At 46.6% G+C, this 22,111-nt stretch overlaps 1 protein-coding gene across 3 annotated transcripts in view; it reads right to left on the bottom strand.

The window, feature by feature from the left end:
• Positions 1-2,063: 2,063 nt before the first annotated feature.
• The window catches only part of PRMT8 (protein arginine methyltransferase 8), a gene marked incomplete at its 5' end in the record, with an annotated part of 178,282 nt that continues 158,234 nt past the window's right edge, over positions 2,064-22,111 (bottom strand). For all 3 annotated transcript variants that reach the window (XM_081311854.1, XM_081311852.1, XM_081311853.1), the window contains 4 exons: positions 2,064-2,184; positions 2,915-3,036; positions 12,517-12,667; positions 17,874-17,989. In XM_081311854.1, the coding sequence (XP_081167980.1) occupies positions 2,101-2,184; positions 2,915-3,036; positions 12,517-12,667; positions 17,874-17,989 (473 nt within the window). In that variant the 3' untranslated portion in view covers positions 2,064-2,100. The remainder of the gene's footprint in view (positions 2,185-2,914; positions 3,037-12,516; positions 12,668-17,873; positions 17,990-22,111) is intronic.

Raw genomic sequence — 22,111 nt, 5'->3', positions numbered from 1 at the left:
AGTTATTATTTTTTAAAAATATTTTTTAGTTGTAGATGACACTATATCCTTACTTTATTATTTTCATGTGGTGCTGAGGATGGAACCCAGTGCCTCACACATGCAAGGCAAGCGCTCTACCACTGAGCTACAGCCCATGTCCCAAGATTCAGTTATTATTATGGAAATGCCATAGAGTTTATGGAGGCTTGTGTCTATCTAGTGTAACAGCTTCCAAGGGGTGGCTTTATGAAAATAAAGGGTGAATTCACATGACATAATTTACAAAAAAAAAAGTAAATAGTAGAAAGATCAGCAGAGTAGAAGGAAAGAAAGAGGGAGAGGGATGGGGGGGGAGATGGGAAACCCTGGGGACTGAGCTAGAGCAAATTCCATTCCATACCTTTATAATTATGTCCAAATAATCCTGATGTTATGTATAACTAAAAAGAAACAATAAAAGAAGAAAAAAAATAAAGAGAAAATGTTGGCATCTCCTGGGGAGTTCAGAGGTTCTGCAGCCTGGTGGTCCTGGAGAGGCTCCAGGGTATATTGCATGGGAGTCGAGCTAGTGCTAGGATGTGCTGCCTGTCACCAGCCCCTGCGCTCCACCCTGTCAGCAGATCATCCTGAACAGTTCGTTGACAAGACTTCCCAGCCCCCTCGGCTCCTCCCACCATTTCTAAATGACCCTCTTTCCTCCCCAGCACCAGGAATGACTCTCCCAGGGGAAATGACATAGATGAGACCGATGGTCTAGGAAATTAATGAATAACCTAAAAACAAACCAAATCCGAATATTCCACCACGCCTGGCAAAGTATGGGATCCGTCCATCTCCTATGGAGATTCTTTTTTTTTTTTAATATTTATTTTTAGTTATTGGCGGACACAACATCTTTGTTGGTATGTGGTGCTGAGGATCGAACCCGGGCCGCACGCATGCCAGGCGAGCGCGCTACCGCTTGAGCCACATCCCCAGCCCTCCCAACAGGTCTTTAGGCCACACATAGCTCCCAGATTATCGGTAGCTTCCCATTGGGGTGCACTCTCAGTCAGCCCCAGTTCCCCCAACCCTGGCCTCCCAGCCCTCTTCTCCCCAGGGGTAGGACCTTGCAGTATGCAGGAAAGATGCTCTCAGACCTGTCTCTGACTTCTGGGCTGCTACTGCTGTGACACTTTCCTTCGGAGGGTAAACACAGTCACTTGTGGAGGAGGCTGTCGTCTTTAATTTTCCCCTCCACTGTGACTTCTGGCTCCCCACACCCAGCCCTCCCCACCCCTCCAGAGCACCAGGAACACAACATCCCATCGTTTCGTTCTCATGTGTGTTTATTGAGTGCCCACGGGGCCCGTGGTACTGTGCTCAGGGTTCGGAGCCACTGTCTAGTCCAAAGGAGACCAGAGCTAGTACAGAGAATTTTTCATAGCTGCATAACATCTGTTAAGGGGTAGGGAAGGGGAGAACTAATCACAAAACAAATTCCTATTCGAAAGCAACAGAATCTCCTCTGAGAGTAATATATATGGTACGCGCACACACCCAGGCGCACGCACACACACACGCACACACCCCTCTGGATGAACACGGAAGTATACCCACTTGGTTGTATATGCATGCATATACAACAGTGTTTGTGGGCAAATAAACTAATATATATATATGCTGTGCACACACACGCACGCGCACACACACACCACCGCACAGATAATCTGGCTTATGCTATCAAAGACACTATTCTCCAGGTTCTAGTAGAAGCAATCTGTCCTAGATGCCTGCAGCATGCAAAACTTGGAAGATCCAGAGTCACAGTTTAGGAGGACGATGGGGAGACACAGGGGCTTTTCCATCCTCAGGGCCCAGCCACAGCACATGAGGTTGCTCTTTGTTGGCGACGACAAAGCCTTTGTGGCAGGCTCCCAGGGCAGAGCGGAGGAGCTGGAGGCCTTCCGTCCATGGCGGGGCCCACGGGAGCCCTGGTGAGTCCACCAATCTTCAAGGCAGAATTGAAAGCTCTGGTTTTCGAGTGTGTAGTCCTGCGAACAGTGTTCCTGGGGACAGCGCGGCAGGTCGAGGTGAGAGTTCCTTTTCCCGCTCGTTCTCTGCGCTTTCCCACGTGTGCTAACGCATTTTGTAGTCATTAGATACAGATGTTTCACACAGCTGTCCCTTAAAATCCAAGTCCACTGTGAAATCGAGGTCTCGCTGCAAAGAAAGAGCAAGGGTTGCCGTGTTAGTTTAGGTAGGGAAGTTGAGCCCTCCTCCTGGTGCTGGACGGGTAGGCAGTCTCGGGCTTCTTGAGGGTTTCTAGCTAGGGCCTCTCCATGAACCGTCCTCAGGATCTATTCTGGTGCCTCATTATTCTCACAGGAAGTTCTTTGATTTCTAACCTAAATCCTGTCTGTTCTAATGTAAAAATGTTCTCTCAGATTTCATCCTGGGAAAAAATGGGGCGGGGGGAGTGCTTGAATGTTCTATGCCATAACCCTCCAAGTATTCTGTAGACTTGGGGTTACTCAAGAAGAACTGGTGTCCAATCTACCAAGCCAGATGAAGAAGTACAAACCAAATGTCATCCAGACACCAGAAACTGTTATTTCCTGGCCCAGCTCATCCTAACCGAGGTAGAACCCAGTCATTCGACAGAGTCCATCCTCAAAGCACCTCATGTGAAGGGCTGGGAGCTGCCCTCAAGGCTGAGAATCCAGGGGGAACCTAGAGAAGGCTCCTAGTTGCCAGATTTTGAAGAGTGAAGGTCGGAGTCCTTCCATTATGCCTAATTGCATGTCACCCCCAAATGTGTCCAGCTAGTGTCTCCCTTGGGAACTTTTCCAGTTGTACACATGACGTTTGATCCTGGGAGAGTGAGTCCTGGGGGCTCCCTAGGACCTTTCTCCTTGGTGACCCTGGCCACACCAGGCTCCTCAGCACTCACCACGTTTTTGGCATTTGGCTTCATGGATATGGTTCCATAGATTTCCTCCCCCCTCCGGACAGTGAGGTAGTCTTCCAAGTAGAAGACGGTCTGCTTCCAGTGGGTGTAGGGAGCATCAGGGGCTGAGGGGTGAGGAAGGAGGAGTCAGAGGTTATGTCTGTAGAAGGGCGAGGCTTCCCATGGGACTCACTGACGATCTTGTGGAGTCAGATGCCCAGTCTGAGCCCCCACCAGAACTCCCCACTCAGCCCCAATGCCCTCTCTTCCCTTCAAATCCCCACCCCTGCAGGGCTGTTATTCACAACCACGGATCAGCCGAGAAAGAAGCTGATGTTACAAGTTCATACCAAGGGTGCATGATGAAAGCCCTCTCATCAATGAACCTCATTAGCGCCAATGAACTCACCACACCGCTGTTTTAATTAGTTCAACAGAGTTAAGACTTCCAAATAGTGTGAGGGGAAAATTTGTGTAGTAGGCCCCCCATCTCCCCTCAAATAGCATCATTTATGCAAACTCCATGGCTAAACCAGCTTCCTGATTCCTTTGACATCCCATGTACTTGATCCTCAGTCCTCAATAGCTTTCCCTGCCTGTGACTCTGTGTCCTGGAACTGAGCCCAGCACCCTGGTCCAGGGCTACTGGGGTCCCAGCTGTGCCTTCCTTACTGGACTGGAAAGAAACGAGGGATGATTCTCACTCCACAGCTTCCACCCCCTGGTGCATAGTTCATATATCCCACATGCTCCACAGCCACCATGATGCCCACAGCACCCCAATATTATCCACTGAACCCCCTCAGCACATGGCATATTCTCCAGCTAAGCATGAGGGTCCCGCCTTTAGAGACATCTTCATCTTTTTGCAGCAGCTGTCTCTGGAACATTCTTCTCCTCCTTTTCCCTCATCCCTTGTGGTCAGCCTTCTCTGGACACTCACCCTTGTATCAAGGGCTCCAACAGCACCCTGAGCTGAAGTCATCACAGTCCAAATGCCTCCCCCTCCACCACTCATTTGCCTCTTCCACAAGACTACAGTCTCCATGAAGGCAGGGAAATGCCAGCCCTGCTGATGATCATATCCTCAGTGCCTGCCACAATATTCAGTCGTAAGTTTTAAATAAATGGACGATGGGGGAACCCAAAAAGCAGGTCCCTGTGATGCTTCGACGTACCCTGAGATGATCAGTGATGCTGGGAGTCTAGGATTGGAGAAGAACTCACTTTACAGCAAGGTTCTTGTCCAAGGCTATTGCTTTCTTCTGCCAGCTTCCTCTTTGTCATCTTGTTCCAGAGATGACAAGACTTGGGGAGACCCGATGAAGGCCTTTCAAACTTGTCAAAAGGTGCCACATAGAGAGGCTTATATGTGGCTATATGGCCTTGGGGCAGAACAAAGGCTAGTCACCAGGAATTACTGGAAGGCAGATATTCAGTTCACCAGGAAGAATCAGAGCTGTCTCACAATCACACCAGCTACCTAAGGCCCAGCCCAGGAGGGGCTCACAGGACCACCCTGAGTGAGTGCAATCATCACATACCAGCTCAGACCAGGTGACCTCTAAGATCTTTCCAAACCCTGAGATCTCTGTTAATGGTGGTAAAGAGTCTCTCTCTGCCCTCTGCAGTGAACTGGCTTGATCAAATGTCAGTGGTTTGGAGAGACTCCCGCAGCCTTCAAAGTGCTCATTTGGAAATCAATGTAAACTCAAGGTCACGGGGAGAAAGCACAGTCTGTGCACTTGGAAGGAGAAGGAGTACCTTATATGTGCAACCTGTGCGTCTCAGACTCTGGGTCCTCACACGCACCCAGCCTGCCCAGCCTCCCACATACTGTTGCCATGGACAAGTCCACCTGCTCCTGGCACACTTCCCTGCCAACAACCTCTAAATAAATTGTCAAAAGATGGCTTCTGGTTGTCTGTGGAGCATGTCAGTGTATGACTGACAGCACTCTCGCCCCCACTCCCACCTACACCAGCTCAGACAGGTGTCTCTTTTTCCTAAAGACCTTCAGGCAAGGGGACTCAAGCAGCCTTTTTCTGTCACCCAATCAGATGCTTTCTGAGAAACCAAGACATCACTGGCTCAAAATTGCTGGCCAGTGAACCCAGAAGTCTGAATCGGAAGGTGGCCTAAAAAAAAAAAAAAAACACCAGCTCCAGATTGGAAGAAAATTATTTTTCTATCAACATCAACACCAAAAGGTTAGAGATTTCCCCCAAATATCTATTTCCACGGTGGGTCCCTTAGCCATGGGCTAATTGTCTAAACCAGTTTTCTCCATCCTATTTCTCCATAAAAGTATTCGGCAAAATTTAGAATCTGGATGTTTGAATCTATTCCAAGAGATGGCAATACAGTAACTCTAGGGAGGAAGGTGAGGGGACAGCTTGCCAAGACATGAAACCTCCTCCCAGGTAGTGTGGACACACAGCCAGGACTGAATCACTGTAGAAAAGACATTTACAGCCAGGACTGAATCACTGTAGAAAAGACACTTAATTAGGCGACCATCAGCCCTGTTTCCAGTCTTTGCTTTGCCACAGACCTGCTACAGACTGGGGCTCATGTTCTACATCTGTGGAATATGGGACATGATACTTGTTCCCTGAGGCAGTGTGAGAATAAGATGAGAGGAGAAGGGGGAAGCGTCATATGCTAAGGGTGACCCAGTCTCCTGCAGTGCCGAGGACAGTCCCAGTTTATGTCTGTTTTCCTGGCATAATTATTAATAGCTCTCCCTTTTATTTGCAGAAGCGCCCTTAATTGAAAGATAAATTATAAAGTTAGCCTACCTATAACATATTAGGCTTGTATTTAGGGTATCACTAAGCCATTGCATCTGGTAATTATTTAATCACTACATAAAGTGGTATGTAATTTTGTTCGTCCATCAACTGTGGCTCTGGTCTGCAAAGGTAAGCTCCCTCATTCGAGCAGCCTAGAATATCCTGGGGAAGGATCTGGAATGCTGCTGCACAGCAAAAGGGTAAGCACCCAGCACAGGGCTGTGGATGACATCTAGAGCTCTCCATGTGAGTGACAAACCTTCCCTCTCTCCCCTACCCCAACTGCAACTCTGGAGATGGTACTGGCTTTCAGCTTTCCCTGGCATGGCAAAGCCTTCCTCTTGGAAATATTCTGGCCCCACCTGCCTGCCTCCACTTTTCTCCCTTTCTCGAGCCTCCTCCCCCTCAGTCTCTCTGGGTTCTAGATTCTGGACAATGTGTGTTCTATATTTTGAAGCAAATGTGATCAGTACTGTCCATAGCACCCCAAGTGCGAATGCACAGATTCGTTCACTTAGTAGATCTTTGTTTAGGAAACTTATGTGCCAGGTCCCCACCCCCTTGGACACATCCTCAGTGGGGCGGGGGAACAGCAACCAAAATGAACAGAGCTTTGCATGCCCCTCACCCCTGCAGGCCCTACAGCCTGACGAGACAGTCAGGTGGACAGTGAGAGACACAGTATGAAGGACAGAGTTGGAAATAGAGGAAGCTGTGGCAGGGGGCTCTCATTAGATTTTTCCTGGTGCTTTTGGAAAGGGAAACTTGATTCCTAATGACTAAGTGGCTAAAACTTCTTTCTGAAATATTAATAACTTTCCTAGTTGTAAATTTGGAATTATATTCCCTCGGGAATTTACATAGTTTTAAAAGAATTACCATGTACCAAGAGGTTTCTTTGACCTGAGAAAATAACCCAATGTCACAGGATGGCAAAGCTGGAGCCGGACTGCCTAAGTCCAAGAGCCAGAAAGTAACTAATTCAAGGACATCTCCAATGAATGGTCACCCCATCTTGAAGATTTTTCCAGGAAAAGCAGGTCTTGAAACCAAGCCTGCTTTCACCTGGCCTACTGCCTTCCACCTGCTACACAGTTTTCCTGGATTGAACAGAAGCCCCAAGGGTTCCCAGTGCCCATTTCCTACCCCCGCCCCACTGAAGATGTGTCCAAGGGGGTGGGGACAGCTCTGCCTGCTGGCTGGCAGAGTCTGGAAGCCTGGGTGCCTGTGCCTATTTGTGACAGCTTCTGCCAGAGCAGCAGAGATGCCGGAGCCATTAACAGGGATCATTTTCAGGCTGCATAATATGTGATGTGCTGTGGAGTGGGCCCCCCAGAGCCAGCTGCGCCTGGGCTGGGATGAACAACTCAGTCAGCCGTTGTGGGGGAGGGGTCCCATCGGCAGGTTCTGATTTGCATGAAATTCAAAAACAATGGAGACCAAAAAAATACTTTGTTTAGGCATATTCATACTGGTGATAAAACATTTAAAATAGCAAGGGAATAAGGAACACAAAATGCAGGATAATGTTCAACTGAAGGCCATATAAAGGAGAAGAGGATAGAAGTGAAGAATACTAGGTAGGTGCAGAGGTGTTGATACAGCACTTAAGTCACGGACTTCTGTGGGCTGACAGGGAGTTAGATAACTATTATTATTATTAATATTATTAATAGTATTATATTATCATAACAAGATGGCTATTAATTAACATTGATTGGAAATATAATCATATTTATTAACAATGTATTTCTAGTTGATATTTATAGTTTAGTAATTATTTATTGTTTAATCACTAACAGAGTTACATTCTGATAGAAATAATAAATTTATTGCTAGTTACTACTTGCATTCTAGTTAACACTACTTTATTGACATCCTAGCTTTTTAGTTAGGTGGTGAGTTCATGAGTGCTGGTGATATTAAAAAATAAATAAGCAAAAAGTGACCCAGGTGGGATGGGATTGTGGCTCAGCAGTAGAGCGCTCGCCTAGCATGTGTGAAGCCCTGGGTTCCATCCTTAGCACCACATAAAAAATAAAATAAGGATACTGTGTCCACCTACAACTAAAAAAATAATAATAAATATTTTTTAAAAAAGTGACCCAGGCATGGTCCAATGATGGCTGTGTGTCATAAACCAAGAACCAGGGCTAATCTAATTCTGTGCATCTGAGATCCTCAAAAACAGAAAGGAATTGCTTGGTCAGTTGTCAGAGGGCAGATGTCTGAGTAGAGCCCAGTGTCCAACACAAATGATCCAGTACAGAATCCAGCTGCATGCTGGATACAAACCCCACACTCACACCCCAAGGTGGCTGAGAAAGCAGCCAAACAAATACTCCCCCTGATGTCTACCCACTCCAGATTGCTGTAGGCAAAAGTAAACTGTGTCTATTCCAAAAGCACAAAGTCTCAGTGAGTGCAGAGGAGATGGAATCGCCTTTCCAGAGGGGCTCCACATTGGTCTCATTCTCAACCACATTATTGAGGACAGTCTTTCACAAAGACAGTGGTTCCCAAACTTGAGCAGACACTGCAACTAACTAGAAGTCTTGTTAAGAGGCAGATTGCTGGACCCCACCCCCAGAGTTTCTGAGTGAGTGGGTCTGAAGTGAGGCCTTACACGCTCTCTGGTGATGCTGAGGCTGCTGGCCCATGGGCCACACTACACCAAGGCATAGGAGCAGAGGACTTGCAGGGGGTCCAAATGTCTTACAGCCTAACTTTATGAAATTCTGTGCACCCTGTTACCACCAAAAGACAGACATTGGAGCAGGCTTTCACCTGGATTTAGACCACAGTCCGTGAGTTTGTGTGGGAGGGTGGTAGGGGTGTGGCTAACAAATAGGAAGGAAATCATCTTTGGGACAAATCCTCACTATCAGGAAGCCCAGATTCTGGACTCCAGTTTCACCAAGCCTCCACCACATGGGCCACTTGGAATGTTATCCCTGCCACCCACAGAGCCAAGAGACTGCTTGGATTGGAGAAGAGATCATTTCAAAGGGAGGCAAACCTTGCTGAGTGCTGCAGAGCTAGAGCCAGGCTATAGAAGCCCACACCTTTTTCCAGAGTGGCCTCATCTACTGACTTTCTCATCACCCGCAGCAGGGCAGGCCCTGGGCAGATCCCGACACTGTGTCCCTGACCACAGCCATGGTCCTCAAGCACGCTCGTCCTCAGCTCTCTCACTGTCTCCACTCCCTCACCGTCACTGGGACTGAGCTTTATGTATCCTTCAAGGTCAAGTAAAATCTTCCTTCTCTGTCCTGGCTGTCCACTGAGAAGGTGAACTCCCCTAGTCCCTCTCTAAGGAGGGTAGCAGCTGTAGGATGGTCTCCTAGACCAGGGAGGGTTCTGGCTTTCCCCAGGGCAGGAGGGCACCAGCACAGACAAGCTGATACAGACAAGAAAACCTTGACCATTTAGGGGACACTGGTTCTGGGAAAAGCATTTCTAGAAAAGATCAGGGAAGCCTCTTGGCTTCTCTATCCACAGGTAAACAAAGAATCTTCATCATCCTGATTTCAGAAAGTTCATAATCATATCCTCCAATTAACTCCCCTTCCTCTTCCCCTAATGCACACACACTCACCCATCCTCTGAGGATGGGCTTCTAGTCCCAGGAAGACTTCCGTCCCCTTATGAACACAAAGGCAGAGGCATAGCATCCTAGACTCATGTAACAGAGATGCGTATACAACTCTGTTGTAGAAGCCAGGAGTGCAGAGATGAATGAAATGTGATTCCTACTCCAGGGAGACAGGTAGTCTCAAGAAGAATGGAAATGTTGAATAAAGAATGGCTTCCCCTCTGGAATCCCATGGAGTTGCTTAAAGTGAAGAAAGTAAATATTTCTGCGAGGCTATGGAAATATCTCCAAGATATGTTGTTGAACAACAAAAAGGTAGCAAAGGGCAGGGTGGGTAGGATGACTCAACCAGTGGTTTCTCAAGGATGTTGTTTTCATATTGTGTTACAGTTAAATAAAATGCCACAAGTGGGGGAAACTGGTGAAGAGCTCACAGAACTCTGTGGGCTATTATTGCAATTTCCTGTGAGTCTAATAACTTCTTCAAAATAAAACACAAAAGCAGTATGTATAAATACCTACATGCTTGAGCACCCACTGAGGTATTTTGGAAGGACATGAAAGAAATCATTAATCACATATGCCTCTGAGGAGGGGCCCGGACACATGGGGCAGAGAATTTGTTCCTTGACGTGTTATCCTGTTTTGAACCAATTTCTTAATGTTACTGTGAATATGTATCACTCTTAACAGAGGCATAACAGGCATTTACAAGGGATGTTAGGGGCCCTGAGAAGGACTCCTAAAGTTGACCTGAAGGAAAGGCGAGGACCAAGTAACACCTGAGCTGTCAAGAGGTGAAGCCTGTGGTAGAGTTGACCAGGAAAGGAGGTGGGGACCGGGAAGGTACTGTGAGCTGAACCGTAGCCACTCATGTTCATATTGAAGTCCTAACACCCAGAACCTCAGACTGTGACTCTGTTTAGAGATATGACCTTTAAGGAGGTGCTTGAATTAAAACGGGCCCTTAGCATGGACCCTAACATAGTCTATTGTCCTTATAAGAAGAGAATAGGAACATGAAGAGAGAGCCTACAGAATGGGAGAAAATCTTTGTCACCTGCACCTCAGATAGAGCAATAACCTCCCGGATACATAAATAACTCAAAAAACTTAACACTAGAAAAACAAATAATCCAATCAATAAACAGGCAGATACTTCACAGAAGAAATACAATCAGCCAACAAATATATGAAAAAATGTTCAACATCACTAGCAATTAGAGAAATGTAAAATAAAACTGCATCTCATCTCAGTCAGAATGGCTATTATCAAGAATAAAAGTAACAATAAATGTTGGTGAGGATGTTGGGGAAAAGGCACACTCATACATTGCTGGTGGGACTGCAAATTGGTGCAATCACTCTATAAAGCAGAATGGAGATTCCTAAGAAAACCTAGAATGGACTCACCATTTGACCTAGTTACCCAACTCCTGGGAATATACCCAAAGGACTTAAAATCAGCATACTATAGTGACATATCCACATCAGTGTTTATAGGAGCTCAATCCACAATAGCTAAGCTATGGAACCAACTAGGTAGACTTCAACAAATGAATGGGTAAAGAAAATGTGGTATATATACACAATGAAATATTACTCAGCCATAAAGAAAAATGAAATTATGGCATTTTTCAGTAAATGGATGGAACTGGAGACTATCATGCTAAGTGAAATAAGCCAGTCCCCCAAAACCAAAGTTCAAATGTTTTCTCCCATATGCAGATGCTGACATCTGTGGTGAAGGGGCAGAAGGGGAGGTTCACTGGATTGGACAGGGCAGAGTGGGGGGAAGGGAGAATGGTGGAAATGGGAAAGGCAGTAGAATGAATCAGACATAACTTTCCTATGTTCATATAGGAACACACAACCTGTGAAAGTCCTCATCATGCACAACCACAAGAATGGGATGTTCTAGTCCATGTATGTATAGTATGCCAAAACACACTCTACTGTCATGTATAATTAAAGAGAACAAATAAAGATTTAAAAAAGCAAAACAAAACAAAACAAAGACAGAATAAGAAGAAGAGGAGAAGATTGGGATGCACAAACAAAATCCCAGGGTGCATGAGGAACCACCATGTGGGATACAGTCAGAAGACAGCCATCTGCAAGCCAAGGAGAGGGGGCTCAGGAGGAGCCAAACCTGCTGACACTTGGGTCTTGGAGTTCTAGCTTCCAGGATGTGAGAAAATAAACGTCTGCTGTCTAATCCCCACACCCCAGGGTCTATGGCACCTCGTTTTGACAGCCCAACATGGGAGGAAAGGAGATCGCAAAGCCTTGGGATCTGGGACCCTCCCACCCCCGGGACACACGCTGGATGCACAAGGCAGTGGTGTCTGCAGAGGCAACAGCCCAGAGACACAAGAAGCCTCCTTGAATTTTTGTCCCCCAGAAGTTGTTGTGTTGGAAATGTGGTCTCCAATGCAGCACTGTTGGGGGGGGGGAGCTTGGGAAGTGATTGGGTCAGGAAGGTTCTACACTCACAAATGGATTAATCCATGCATAGTTGGATGGATTCACGGGCTTTTTGGGGAGCAGCTTGTCATAAAGGCAAGCTCGCCCCACACACTAGCTCACTTACCACATGCTGCCTCTACCATGTTGTGATGTAGCACAAGGCCCTCATCAGAGCCCAGCAGATGCCAGCACCATATCCTCGAACTGCCTAGCAGCCTCCAGAACCAAATAAATTTCTAGTCTTTATAAATTATCCAGTCTCAAGTATGTTGGGATAGCAACAGAAAACAGACTAAGACAGTACAGGAGATCTTTGGGGAACTTAACCAGGGATTCAATGAAGGATGGATTGGGGGTAGACGTACAGAGGAGAAGAAGAGATCAGTTTGTAGTCTAGTGAGATCAGTAGAATTCTAACAGAGGCATTGCAGTGGAGCTGGGGGAGTCTAATTCAATCCTGGGTCCTTACCTCTCATACAGAATATGCTCAGTAAATGAAAATGGAAGAGTCTCTGGGGGTCCTCAGTAGTTTCCCCCTGCCTCCCCCTTACCCAGTGCTTGCTCTCAGCTCTGGGAGCATCAACCACATTTGGTTTACCTTCTCCTTGGGGAGCCAGTGTGTGGGACATGCCATTTCTCCCCTGCCTGAACCCCAAACACCTTCTCCATCAGTTGAGGCCAGTCTTGGTCTTGCCCACAAAGCTTCAGGGAAGCCCCGAGGAGGGGAGAACCAAGAAACAGCTCACCTGTGGAAAACCCCATTTTCTTGTGGCACTTGGTAAATTCAATATTAAAATAGGTGACCAGGGCGTGGACGTAGTCATTGCGCTGTATCTGCAGGCAGAACGCAGATGTGAATGATAACTCCTCTGTCTTCACCGTGTAGATGTCCACTTCCTGCAGTCCAGACAGGAGAGAATGCTGGAAACGTGTGGCCTCCACCAGGTCCAGGGCCTGGTCAGTGGACTCACTCCAAGAGAGACTGTGGGCAGTGGCCTCTCTGGGGGTGTCATTATTCTTAGAGTGAATCCAGGCCCACCCTCCACCCTCCCGATGACCTTCTCCATCCATTCTAGGGTGGAGGGTGCTCAGGGAATGGTACAAATGGACTTGAATTAAAAACTGAGGGGAACAGAATGTGGGAGGTAAATCTGCTGGAGATGAGCCCTGGAGGGGGCTGGCAGGGAAGAGAAGGGTCCATTAGACAATAAATCCCTGAACTGATCATGGTCCAGACACTACCTCCATCCAGTTATCCTCAAAGTGTGGACCCCAGATGGTCAGCATCCATATCACCTGAGAGCAAATTCTGAGTGGGGAAGGGAGGGGGTCCCAGACCTATTGAATCAAAACAGCAGTCTGAGTTTATCAGGCTCTCCCAGGGATTTGCATGAACCAGACCATTTATTTCCTGTTTTTTTTTTTTTCTTCTTCCTTCCTTTCTTTTCTATTCAAGCTCCCAGTAATAGGAGACACTGAGCATTGTCTCAGGAGTCAAAGCCTCAGCTCACAAAGTCACAGGTTGAACTGAAGGAAGTTCTCTCAACCATTTATAACAAGGTTGGACAGTTTTTTAAAAATAAATAAAAGGGAGAAATAAGAGCGAGAATTTTCAGGTCTGGCCGGGGAATGTGGAACACAAAGAACTAATAATTCTCACAATTTCAGCCCGAAAGTGACTGGAAATCAATCTCGCGTGGGGAGCAAGGGTAATAGAGAGACGAGTCTACAATGTGCTGTTCTTTTGAGTGTGGAGGACGCAGACCTGTGGTTTGCTGGCTGCCATGAGACAGGGAGACCCCACCAGAAGCCCAGGAAGCGTTCAGACAGATTCCAGAGAGGCCCAAGGAAGAACTCCCCACAGGTCATGTTTGTGTAGCAAGAACCACTGTCCTGAAAATTCTCTAAGAGCCAGACAGACACCTGTGTGCTTCCTGGTTCTAGGGGTCCTCCTGAGACCCAGAAGCAGGATGGATGAAGAAACAAAGTAGCATTGAGAAAATAGCTTTTATCTCTCTATATTTCTAGGATAAATAAAGAAAAAAAGAGATCCATAGTTGTCTGGGACCTGCAAAGAGAAGTCCTGGCTCCACAGAGATGGAGAGAGGAGGGAGAAGAGCAGTCATGGCTGATCATGAGAGTCCTGCTGTGGCCTGGGTTGAGCGGCCGTGAAGGCCTCTGGGAAACTGAAGCTCTCTGACCATTGTGAAGAGGGTGGGATTGCAGGGCTCGGGGAAGGTGGTAGCCCCTCAGTGAGTTGACTTTCCAGTGCAAGTTGCACTGTGTTTTCTGGGTTCTGATAAAACTATTGAAGGGTGAGCCCTGGCCAGGCATGCAAAAGTTGATGGGATTGTACGCCAGGACCCCTGGAGCAGAGCCCTTTATTCAACGTAAGATTCCAAAATCCCTCTGCAGCATTCCCAGCCAGTGTCCCTCTAGTGTTTGTAGAACCCTTTAGGGTGCTGCACTCCCCACCCACGGGGCAGCTCACACCATATCCAGACATCTCCAACCACTAGGTCCGTCTTCAGAACCAGACAGCCCACTCTGTCTCTGCAACTTCCACCCACAGAAAAGGCCAGTGGCTCTTCCCACTCACACAGGCCCCCTAAACCTTTTCTTCTGTAACATGGATTGTCCCTGGTTGGCAATTTCTCCTAAGTCATGGTTTCGGACCCCTTGTCATCCTGGCCTTTCTCCTCTGGTGAGTTCCACCACTTTCAAAGCTGACCATGATGCTGACTCACATTAGCCCTTCCTTCTCCATTTGGAACATACTTCTAGAAGCCCCCCCCCCCACCCATGCCATCCTGTTGGTACAGGCCAGGGCCCAGTCTGGGAAACCCTCAAAGACTCAGCACCCATGGGCCTTCATGGTGCTAACTGTCCCTCCAGCCACACATGATCCACAAGTTCCCTCCAGCTCCTGAGCGCTAGAGTGAGCCTGGGTGACCCTCATGGCTATTAATGCCACCATCATGGTCCACCTGGCTTGCAGTGTCCACACACAGTGATTTTTCTATCTCCTTCTCAGCCAGGGACAGCCAGGCTCCAGGTCCTCTCCAGGGTCCTGGACATCTTTCTGTTTAGGTCCCTCTGCCACCAGCCCAGCCTAGTTTCTGGCTCATCTCCAAAGCCTCATCACCTCTACCCTTATTCCTATCCTTGAGATGCAGAAGCTGCCCCTCATGGTCCTGTGCATCCTTGTTGAGTGACACAGCACGCCAAACACAGTAATGTGTGTTGGACCCATCTTCTCAGAACAGATCTCCCTGTTGAAGTCTTTCCTTCCTTCCCCAGGTCTCTCATAACCATGAATCAGCAAAACTCCTTAAGGTTCATTCAAAGGATGTTACTCCCTGGATCCACAATCTGCAATGACTCCCTGTGGCTTATCAGCTAGACTTGGTTACTTTCTCCTTCTAGACTCCCCTCACTTCTTAATTGCTTTTAGGACACACACACACACACACACACACACACACACACACACACACACATCACCCCATCCAGTAGGAACTCTACCTCTAGCAGTTTTTTCTTGCAGTCAAATGTCCATCAACCAAATGTCAGCTGTCATAATCTTTAGCTGACTGTGTTCACTAAGTCCTGAAGACATTTGCATTTGAATAGCCCCCCTCCTCAGAACAAAAGCCTTCAAGGGGACAATAGTGGAGCTATACATTAAACTGGCAATTACAGAGGCAGCTGGTCCTCTGGAGTGAGGGTCCTGCTGCATGTAAGAGTGGGATCAGTCACACGGCTGGGCTTTGCAGACAAAGGCCCCTGGGTTCATGCCCATCCCCCTTCAGATCCAAAGGTTTCAGATCAGTCCCCTTATTCTGATCCCCAGAGCCCTTTGCTGAAAGTTTTCTTTCTTTCCACAGATGCAGCAGCCTCTTGGAGACCCCAGGGAGACCCACTGCCTTGGCCTCAGGCAACCCCGGCCAGCAGAGGTTTCTCTGGAGTAAATTACTCAGAAGAGCCCCTGGCCGCGGCTGTCCTGCCTCTAAATCATGTTACAAATGGATGTCTCCAAGCAGAAGTCTGGTCAAAACAGACTCTTAATTATAATAAAGTGTCACACTAGGCAATGTTAATAACGATGAAAATAGCAATTAAGTGTGTGAAGAAGGGCAAGCGTCTTCCCAAAAGGTGGGGCCAGATGCTGCTTAGCACATTAGCAAGAGAGCTGATGGAAGGGCTCCCCTGGCCGCTGGAGCAGACACAGCCAGCCAGTCCCCCTCAGAAAACAGGAAGGGAGGCTGGGGCGGGGGGAGGGGCAGGACGGCATCACAGATGTCCCCTCCTGAGACACCATCAGTGCCCCTTAGTTTCATGAAGAGTGTGTGAGAGACACCACCCTCCCTCCTGTCCCTCCTTGATCAGTCTGGCTGCTTTGTCCCTGGATGCACTCAGGGGCAACCACAGGAGATGCCCTTGCTGGTACTGGGCTGAGAGGTGGGAGGAAGGAGGAAGGACACAGGCCCCTGTGGGAAGAAGCAGGCCAGTCCATGAGGAAACCAACAGGACCCAAAATGGAAGTGTAGGGGCCACGCCTGCAATGGGGGCTAGAGTCAAGTGCAGAAATCTATCAGATGTCCAAGAACATCGAAGGAATTTTATCCTCAAGCTGAAACCATTGCCTGCAGATGCCTAATGGTGGCTATAGTTGCCATGTGTCGTTTTGACCAATGTGATGGTGTGGGTGGACTTCCACCTGTTCTACAATATTGACAGAAATGTCTTACACTGTGGGTGAGCTTCTTTTTGTATGTGTTTGTTGGGGGGTGCCTTCCTTTTCTTGTTTGGGTACCAAGTGAAGAGGCTTCAGGGTAGAGGGGCTGGTCGGAAGAAATGGCTCACAGTTAATCCTGCCTGCCAGAGGAAGAGGCTGCTTCAGAAAGCAGTGGGAACCCTAAAAGCAGAGTCCCGGGCTTAGACTTGAAGCCAAACCTCTGAGGCAGGATGTCACCAACCGAGGGCATCTGATGAGGTCTGCATGAGGCTCTGCTATTTTATTTGCCCCTGAGGTCCCAAGTGATAGTCCAGATCATGGACTATAGTTCTGCAAAGGCCCATGCTCAGCAGGAGAGAACACTTCTCAAAGGGACAAAGCAGCAGTTTGCATCAATCTTTCAGAAACTTCAACTCACCCTGGTTGGCCCTGGACCCACCCTCCACCCCCATCTCACTATGAATGCTCCAGTCCCTCCTTTCACTTTCAGGGAAAAAAAAATTGTCATCAGAGCAAGTGTGTTTTAGCAAGTCAAGAGTCAGGTGTCTGATGAATACTTTCAGAAAGAACCCATATGTTTGAATTAAAGATTAATTTCAGCCATGTGAAATTGATGTCTTCTACATAAAAAATTCAGATGTCGGTAGTTTTATACAGTTCAACATAATATATCAGCACGTATAAATGCAAACACATAGAATGAGAACTGGAAGAGTCAATCCAGCCTTGGAGAGCGGTCACCCCGGGAGGAGTGTGGGATTGGAAGGGAGGGGAGGGAAAGAGAGCTTTAATCTGTGCTCTCGTTGGGTGTGTTTGAGTAGCTGATAATAAGCATGCATTGAGGACAGCTATGGAGAGGATACTGACCAGCTAGCTGTTCGTCTGCACTACGAAAGAAGGCCTTGGAAGAAAAGATATTAAAAGCAGAAACGAGCAAGCAGGACTAGGAAGGGGCCAGAAGCTCTGGCTGGGTCAGATGAGAGCTCTCGGAAGAGGAGATGATTGCATGGCAGACTGAGCCGGGGGGAGCTCTTTGCAGATGCACAGCCAGCTCTGAATGGACTCACTTTCCCAAGCCTCACATACCCTCCTGGCTCCACAGCATCCAGGGCCCTGATCTGGACCCTCTTCCTTCAGCTGTGCCACCATGGAGTCCCCTCAGGGGATCTGCTCAGTGAGAACCCCAGCTTTTGGCTTGTCACCGCAGAGCACCCTGAGCTCTGGCCAAGGTGGCCTTGCATCACTAGGATGGGGCAGTGCAGGAGCTGGTTCTGCCCACACTCCAGGCCCACCCCATGCCTGGCTTTCCAAGGTGGCTCAGCTGGGTTCCCAGCATGCCCAGGCCCAACCAGGATGTCTCCAGACCTTTATTAAACAGGCATTGGTCACCACTTGCTTTGGATCCACGATGTCCACCAGGGGCTCCTTCATGGCAACGTCCCGGATGCAGGTCATGTCAAAGCCATAGACGTTCTCCCACCCTGTGGGAACAGAGCGAGATGTCAAGGCAGGCTGCAGGACCCCCGAAGCTCACGTGGTCTCCTCAGTGCTAGAGCACAGCCTGCTTTAGAAGGTGGGGGCAGCCCACGTCCCCAGCATCAAATGGAGTGAGCACTGCTTACCTGCATGGGGAGCTGGGCAATATACCAATTTTTTCACTTTTATCTCTAGAAAAGGCAGGGCCCATTTTATAATTTGGTAAACTAGAGTTCAGAGAGGCTGGGAAACTAATTTCTCCAAGTTCACACAGGTAGAATAGAGCTAGGCTAAAACCAGAACCCAAATGACTCTTCCTGGTGTCTACTTTTGTGTCCCCTTGCTAAGCCACAGAGTGTCCTATGAACTCCCTCATCTGCCAGCGGCTTTCCTATTTCTATGCGCAAGCTGTTCTCCTCTCCTGAAAGATCCCTCTCTCACCCTTCTCCCAGCCCCACCCATTGACCCTTTAATGCAGCCTAAGGAAGCATGGACTCTTCAAGTGAAAGAGACTAGATGTGAATCCCCACACCGTCACGGACAAGTCAGGCCCTGTGCAGACTCCCCAACCCTCTGAACCTCAATTTTCTCCACTGAGTGAGTCCAAGAGAGCCTTTCTGTCTCCACAGGCCATGAAGCACTAAGGATCCATCCCATAAGGAATGGCCCGCAGGTGGGGTAAAACCATCCCAGCCTTCTGTGTTGGCCTTGTTCTTCAGACTACTCATAAGATGCTTCTTTCAGAGGGAGAAAGATTTGGGGTCTCAGAGTTGGTGAGTAAATGAAATTAAATCACATGGCTCAAGGTCATCAATGATGGTCATAATTGGTACCACTGATTAATCACCTTCATTGAATCTACCCAGCAACTCCTTGAGAATATCTCTGCACTAGAGATAAGAAATTTGTGGCTGGGAGAATTTGGCATCTGGCTCATACAAAAATTCTGGCTCCTGTCACTCATTGGGGAAATCATGAAGGTAGGCATGGAGCCAAACTTGTCCCCCTAATCCTTGAGCAGAGAACCAACTGAGTCAGCCACAGCTATGTCACGTTCTCACCCCACTGGGCAGAGAGGCTGATTCCTGGGCAGCTGAATCTCATTTATCTGTTTATTCAGCCGGGTTTATAAATGTCTTGTAGTAGAAGTGCTTTTCTTTATAATCTTATGAAGTTTAATTTTTTTAGAGCATTCATTGGGGGCCGGGGGGAGTTCCTTGGGGAACCCATGGCTCTGTGTGTGTGGAGCAGAGTGGGTGGATGAGGAGCAGGATGAGAGTGGTCAATGAAAGACTGGCTCCTTTGACTCAGATTCTTTCCTAAGGTACAGAAAGACCTTTCTCAGGGAGAAAAGAAAGCAGGAAAAGTAATCGTCTCCCAGAGGGTGAGCACTTGTGAAATTCCAGCTTGAGGATAAGACGCCAGTCAAATCCCATTCAATCACCCAAGGTGGGTGCCAAACTCCCACTTGAAACCTACATTATGGAGAGGAAGCTGCCCGGTTGGCCATAGGACAGGCTACAGAGAAGTCTCCCTCCCAGAAACTGGAAATAGCCATTCATCCTCTCCCCAGATGAAAACACATGCTAAAACACACTGCTTTCAGTTAAAACTCTCCCTTAAGAGACCAGCAGCCACGCCCCTGCTCTGTCTCTCCTGGATCCCACCATGACGTTAGAGTTCAGGGGAAGTGTTGGGCAAATCCTGAGGGTTGCTGAGGGTTGTTGGGCTTTGGAGTTCAAATCTGAGCTCTGCCATTTATTTGCTATGTCATCTTGAGCAAGAATGAATCCTCTCTAAGCCCGTGGCAGTTTCTTTCTCTTTAAAATAGAGGTGAGGAACCCATTTCCAGAAAAAAAAAAAATCTCCCAAATGATCTTCTGGGTTGTGCCTTATGCCAGCAGTTCCAACTAAAGAGTATTCCTAAGAGAGTCTTCAAATACTCCCAGGGACAGGGGTACTTTAAGCGAATCCATTTCCAGCTCTTCCATTTCCATATGTACTCTTTCCTGAAATTGATTTGTCTAAGATGTCTACAGTTGAGATGTGAATCAGTTCTTGTTTCTCATATTTCTTTTCCTTGTCCATGTCACCCACCCATATCTTACTACATCCATCCTTCATGATGCTTAAAAAAAGACTCCAAATAAAGGTACAATTTGAAAAATAAATAAATAAAATAGAGATGATGATGATGATGATGATGATGATAATGATAATGGCAGCTGCCATCAGGGTCATTATGAGGATTAAATGTGATAGCAGTTGTAAAGTGCATAAGATAGTTCTGGGCACATAGAACTTGATACACAGCAGACATTATCATCTTTTGGTTTGTGCTCTGTCTTTGCTGCCTTCTGAGCTGTATGACACTGGGTTTATTTGTAAAATGAGAAATTTGATTTAGTGGTTCTGTGAGTTCATCTGGAACACAGTCTCAAATGCAGACTCCTGGACCCATACAGGTCTGCTGTATCAATAGGAAATTAAGACACACATAGAAAAAGGGGAAAAAGACTTAATATCAAAAGAAAAAAGAGTCATCGGATCAGATTCAGACGTAACTCACATGTTGGAATTAAAAGTAATTATAATAAGTATGTTCAAATATGCAGTGAAAAGGTTGACAACACGCATGGATAGATGGAGAATTTTACCAGTAAGATGGAAACAACTTTTGAAGTCAATGAAAATGCTAGAAAACAAAAATTACAGGAAGCTGCATTTTTAAAATAAAATCTATATAGGCAATTCCAACCAGAGTTTGGAAATCTTTGGAGTGTATGATCTTTAAAGTTTTTTTCAAGTCCTGAAATGATGAACCTTGTGACACTTTCTCCAGCTACTCCTGACCATGGGCCTCTCCTTCTGTATCCTTAGTATCTAGTCACAGGCCTTGGCATGGTACAGGTCTGAAGGTAACATAGTGCTTTTCATGTTGCAATCCATTCCCCAACATTTAATGCTATACCCCTTTGCAATGCCTGGTGTTTTCATTACCTTTCTAGGGCTTAACTGATGTCTTATCTCCCAGCTAGACTGCCCTACCTCCAACTCTTCAGGAAACAGATTAACCAGGGTAGACATTTTTTCTCCTTTCTGTTGACTGTTCACTCCCACTAGGCTCTTTTTCCAGAAGAAGAGCAGGAATGGGATATGTTTCAAATCAAATGCATTAACTTTTTTATTGCAATTATGTATTATCTGTTGAATGAATGAATGTGAGGTAATGGCTACTAGCCACCAAGAAATATTGTTAGTTATCTAGGTATTAAAAAGTAACAGCAGAGGAACCTGTGAATCTTTTGTTTATGGATTAAAATTAGCTCCTGAAAAGAACTGCACTGTGGTGTAATGAACATAACTACAGCAAACCACAAAGTCCACAACTACAGATTATACTGACTCAAACCCCCATTCTAATAGCCTGACAGAGGAAAAGCCTCTTTTCTGAGCATAAATATTATTCATCTGTCTCTACTGTTCTTTTACCCACAGTGTCTAGCATGAATGGAAAATTATAAGACACATGAAAAAGTAACTATACTAATTATGATAAAAGATCTAGAAACAGGTAGACAACATTCATGAACATACATAGATTTTCATCACTGAGATGGAAATAATTTTCTTAAAGCCTATGGAAATGCTAGATCAAATTCACAATATCAGAGAGGAAGAATTATTTTAATTAGCTCATTAGCAGAATGGATACATCAGAGGCAATAATCAACAAACTAGAAATCAGGTCAAAAAAAGGACAAACTTAAATACAATGAGAAAAAAATTAAAAAATAAACAAAGCATCCAAGAGCTATGGTACAACAACAAACAAACAATACCTAACATATCTTTAATGGGAGTTTCTGATCAAGAAGAGAAAGAGATCAGACAGGAAAACACACACACACACACACACACACACACACACACACACACACACATATATATATTTACACACCCAAGTATTGTGTAAGACCCCAATTAGGATAATACAAAGAAAAATACCCAGGTAAATCTATGTGAAACTGCTTAAAATCAAAATATAGAGAGAAATATTTTTTAAAAAGCCAGAGAAACAGAAATATGGAACAAATTTGACTTCTTTCTTATTGGAGTGAGCCATA

The sequence above is a fragment of the Spermophilus citellus genome (genome assembly GCF_964194105.1).
Source record: "Spermophilus citellus genome assembly, chromosome: 10".
Taxonomy (NCBI): Eukaryota; Metazoa; Chordata; class Mammalia; order Rodentia; family Sciuridae; genus Spermophilus; species Spermophilus citellus.
The sequence above is the reverse complement of the archived record's forward strand: the minus strand, read 5'-3'. Positions and strand labels throughout refer to the sequence as shown.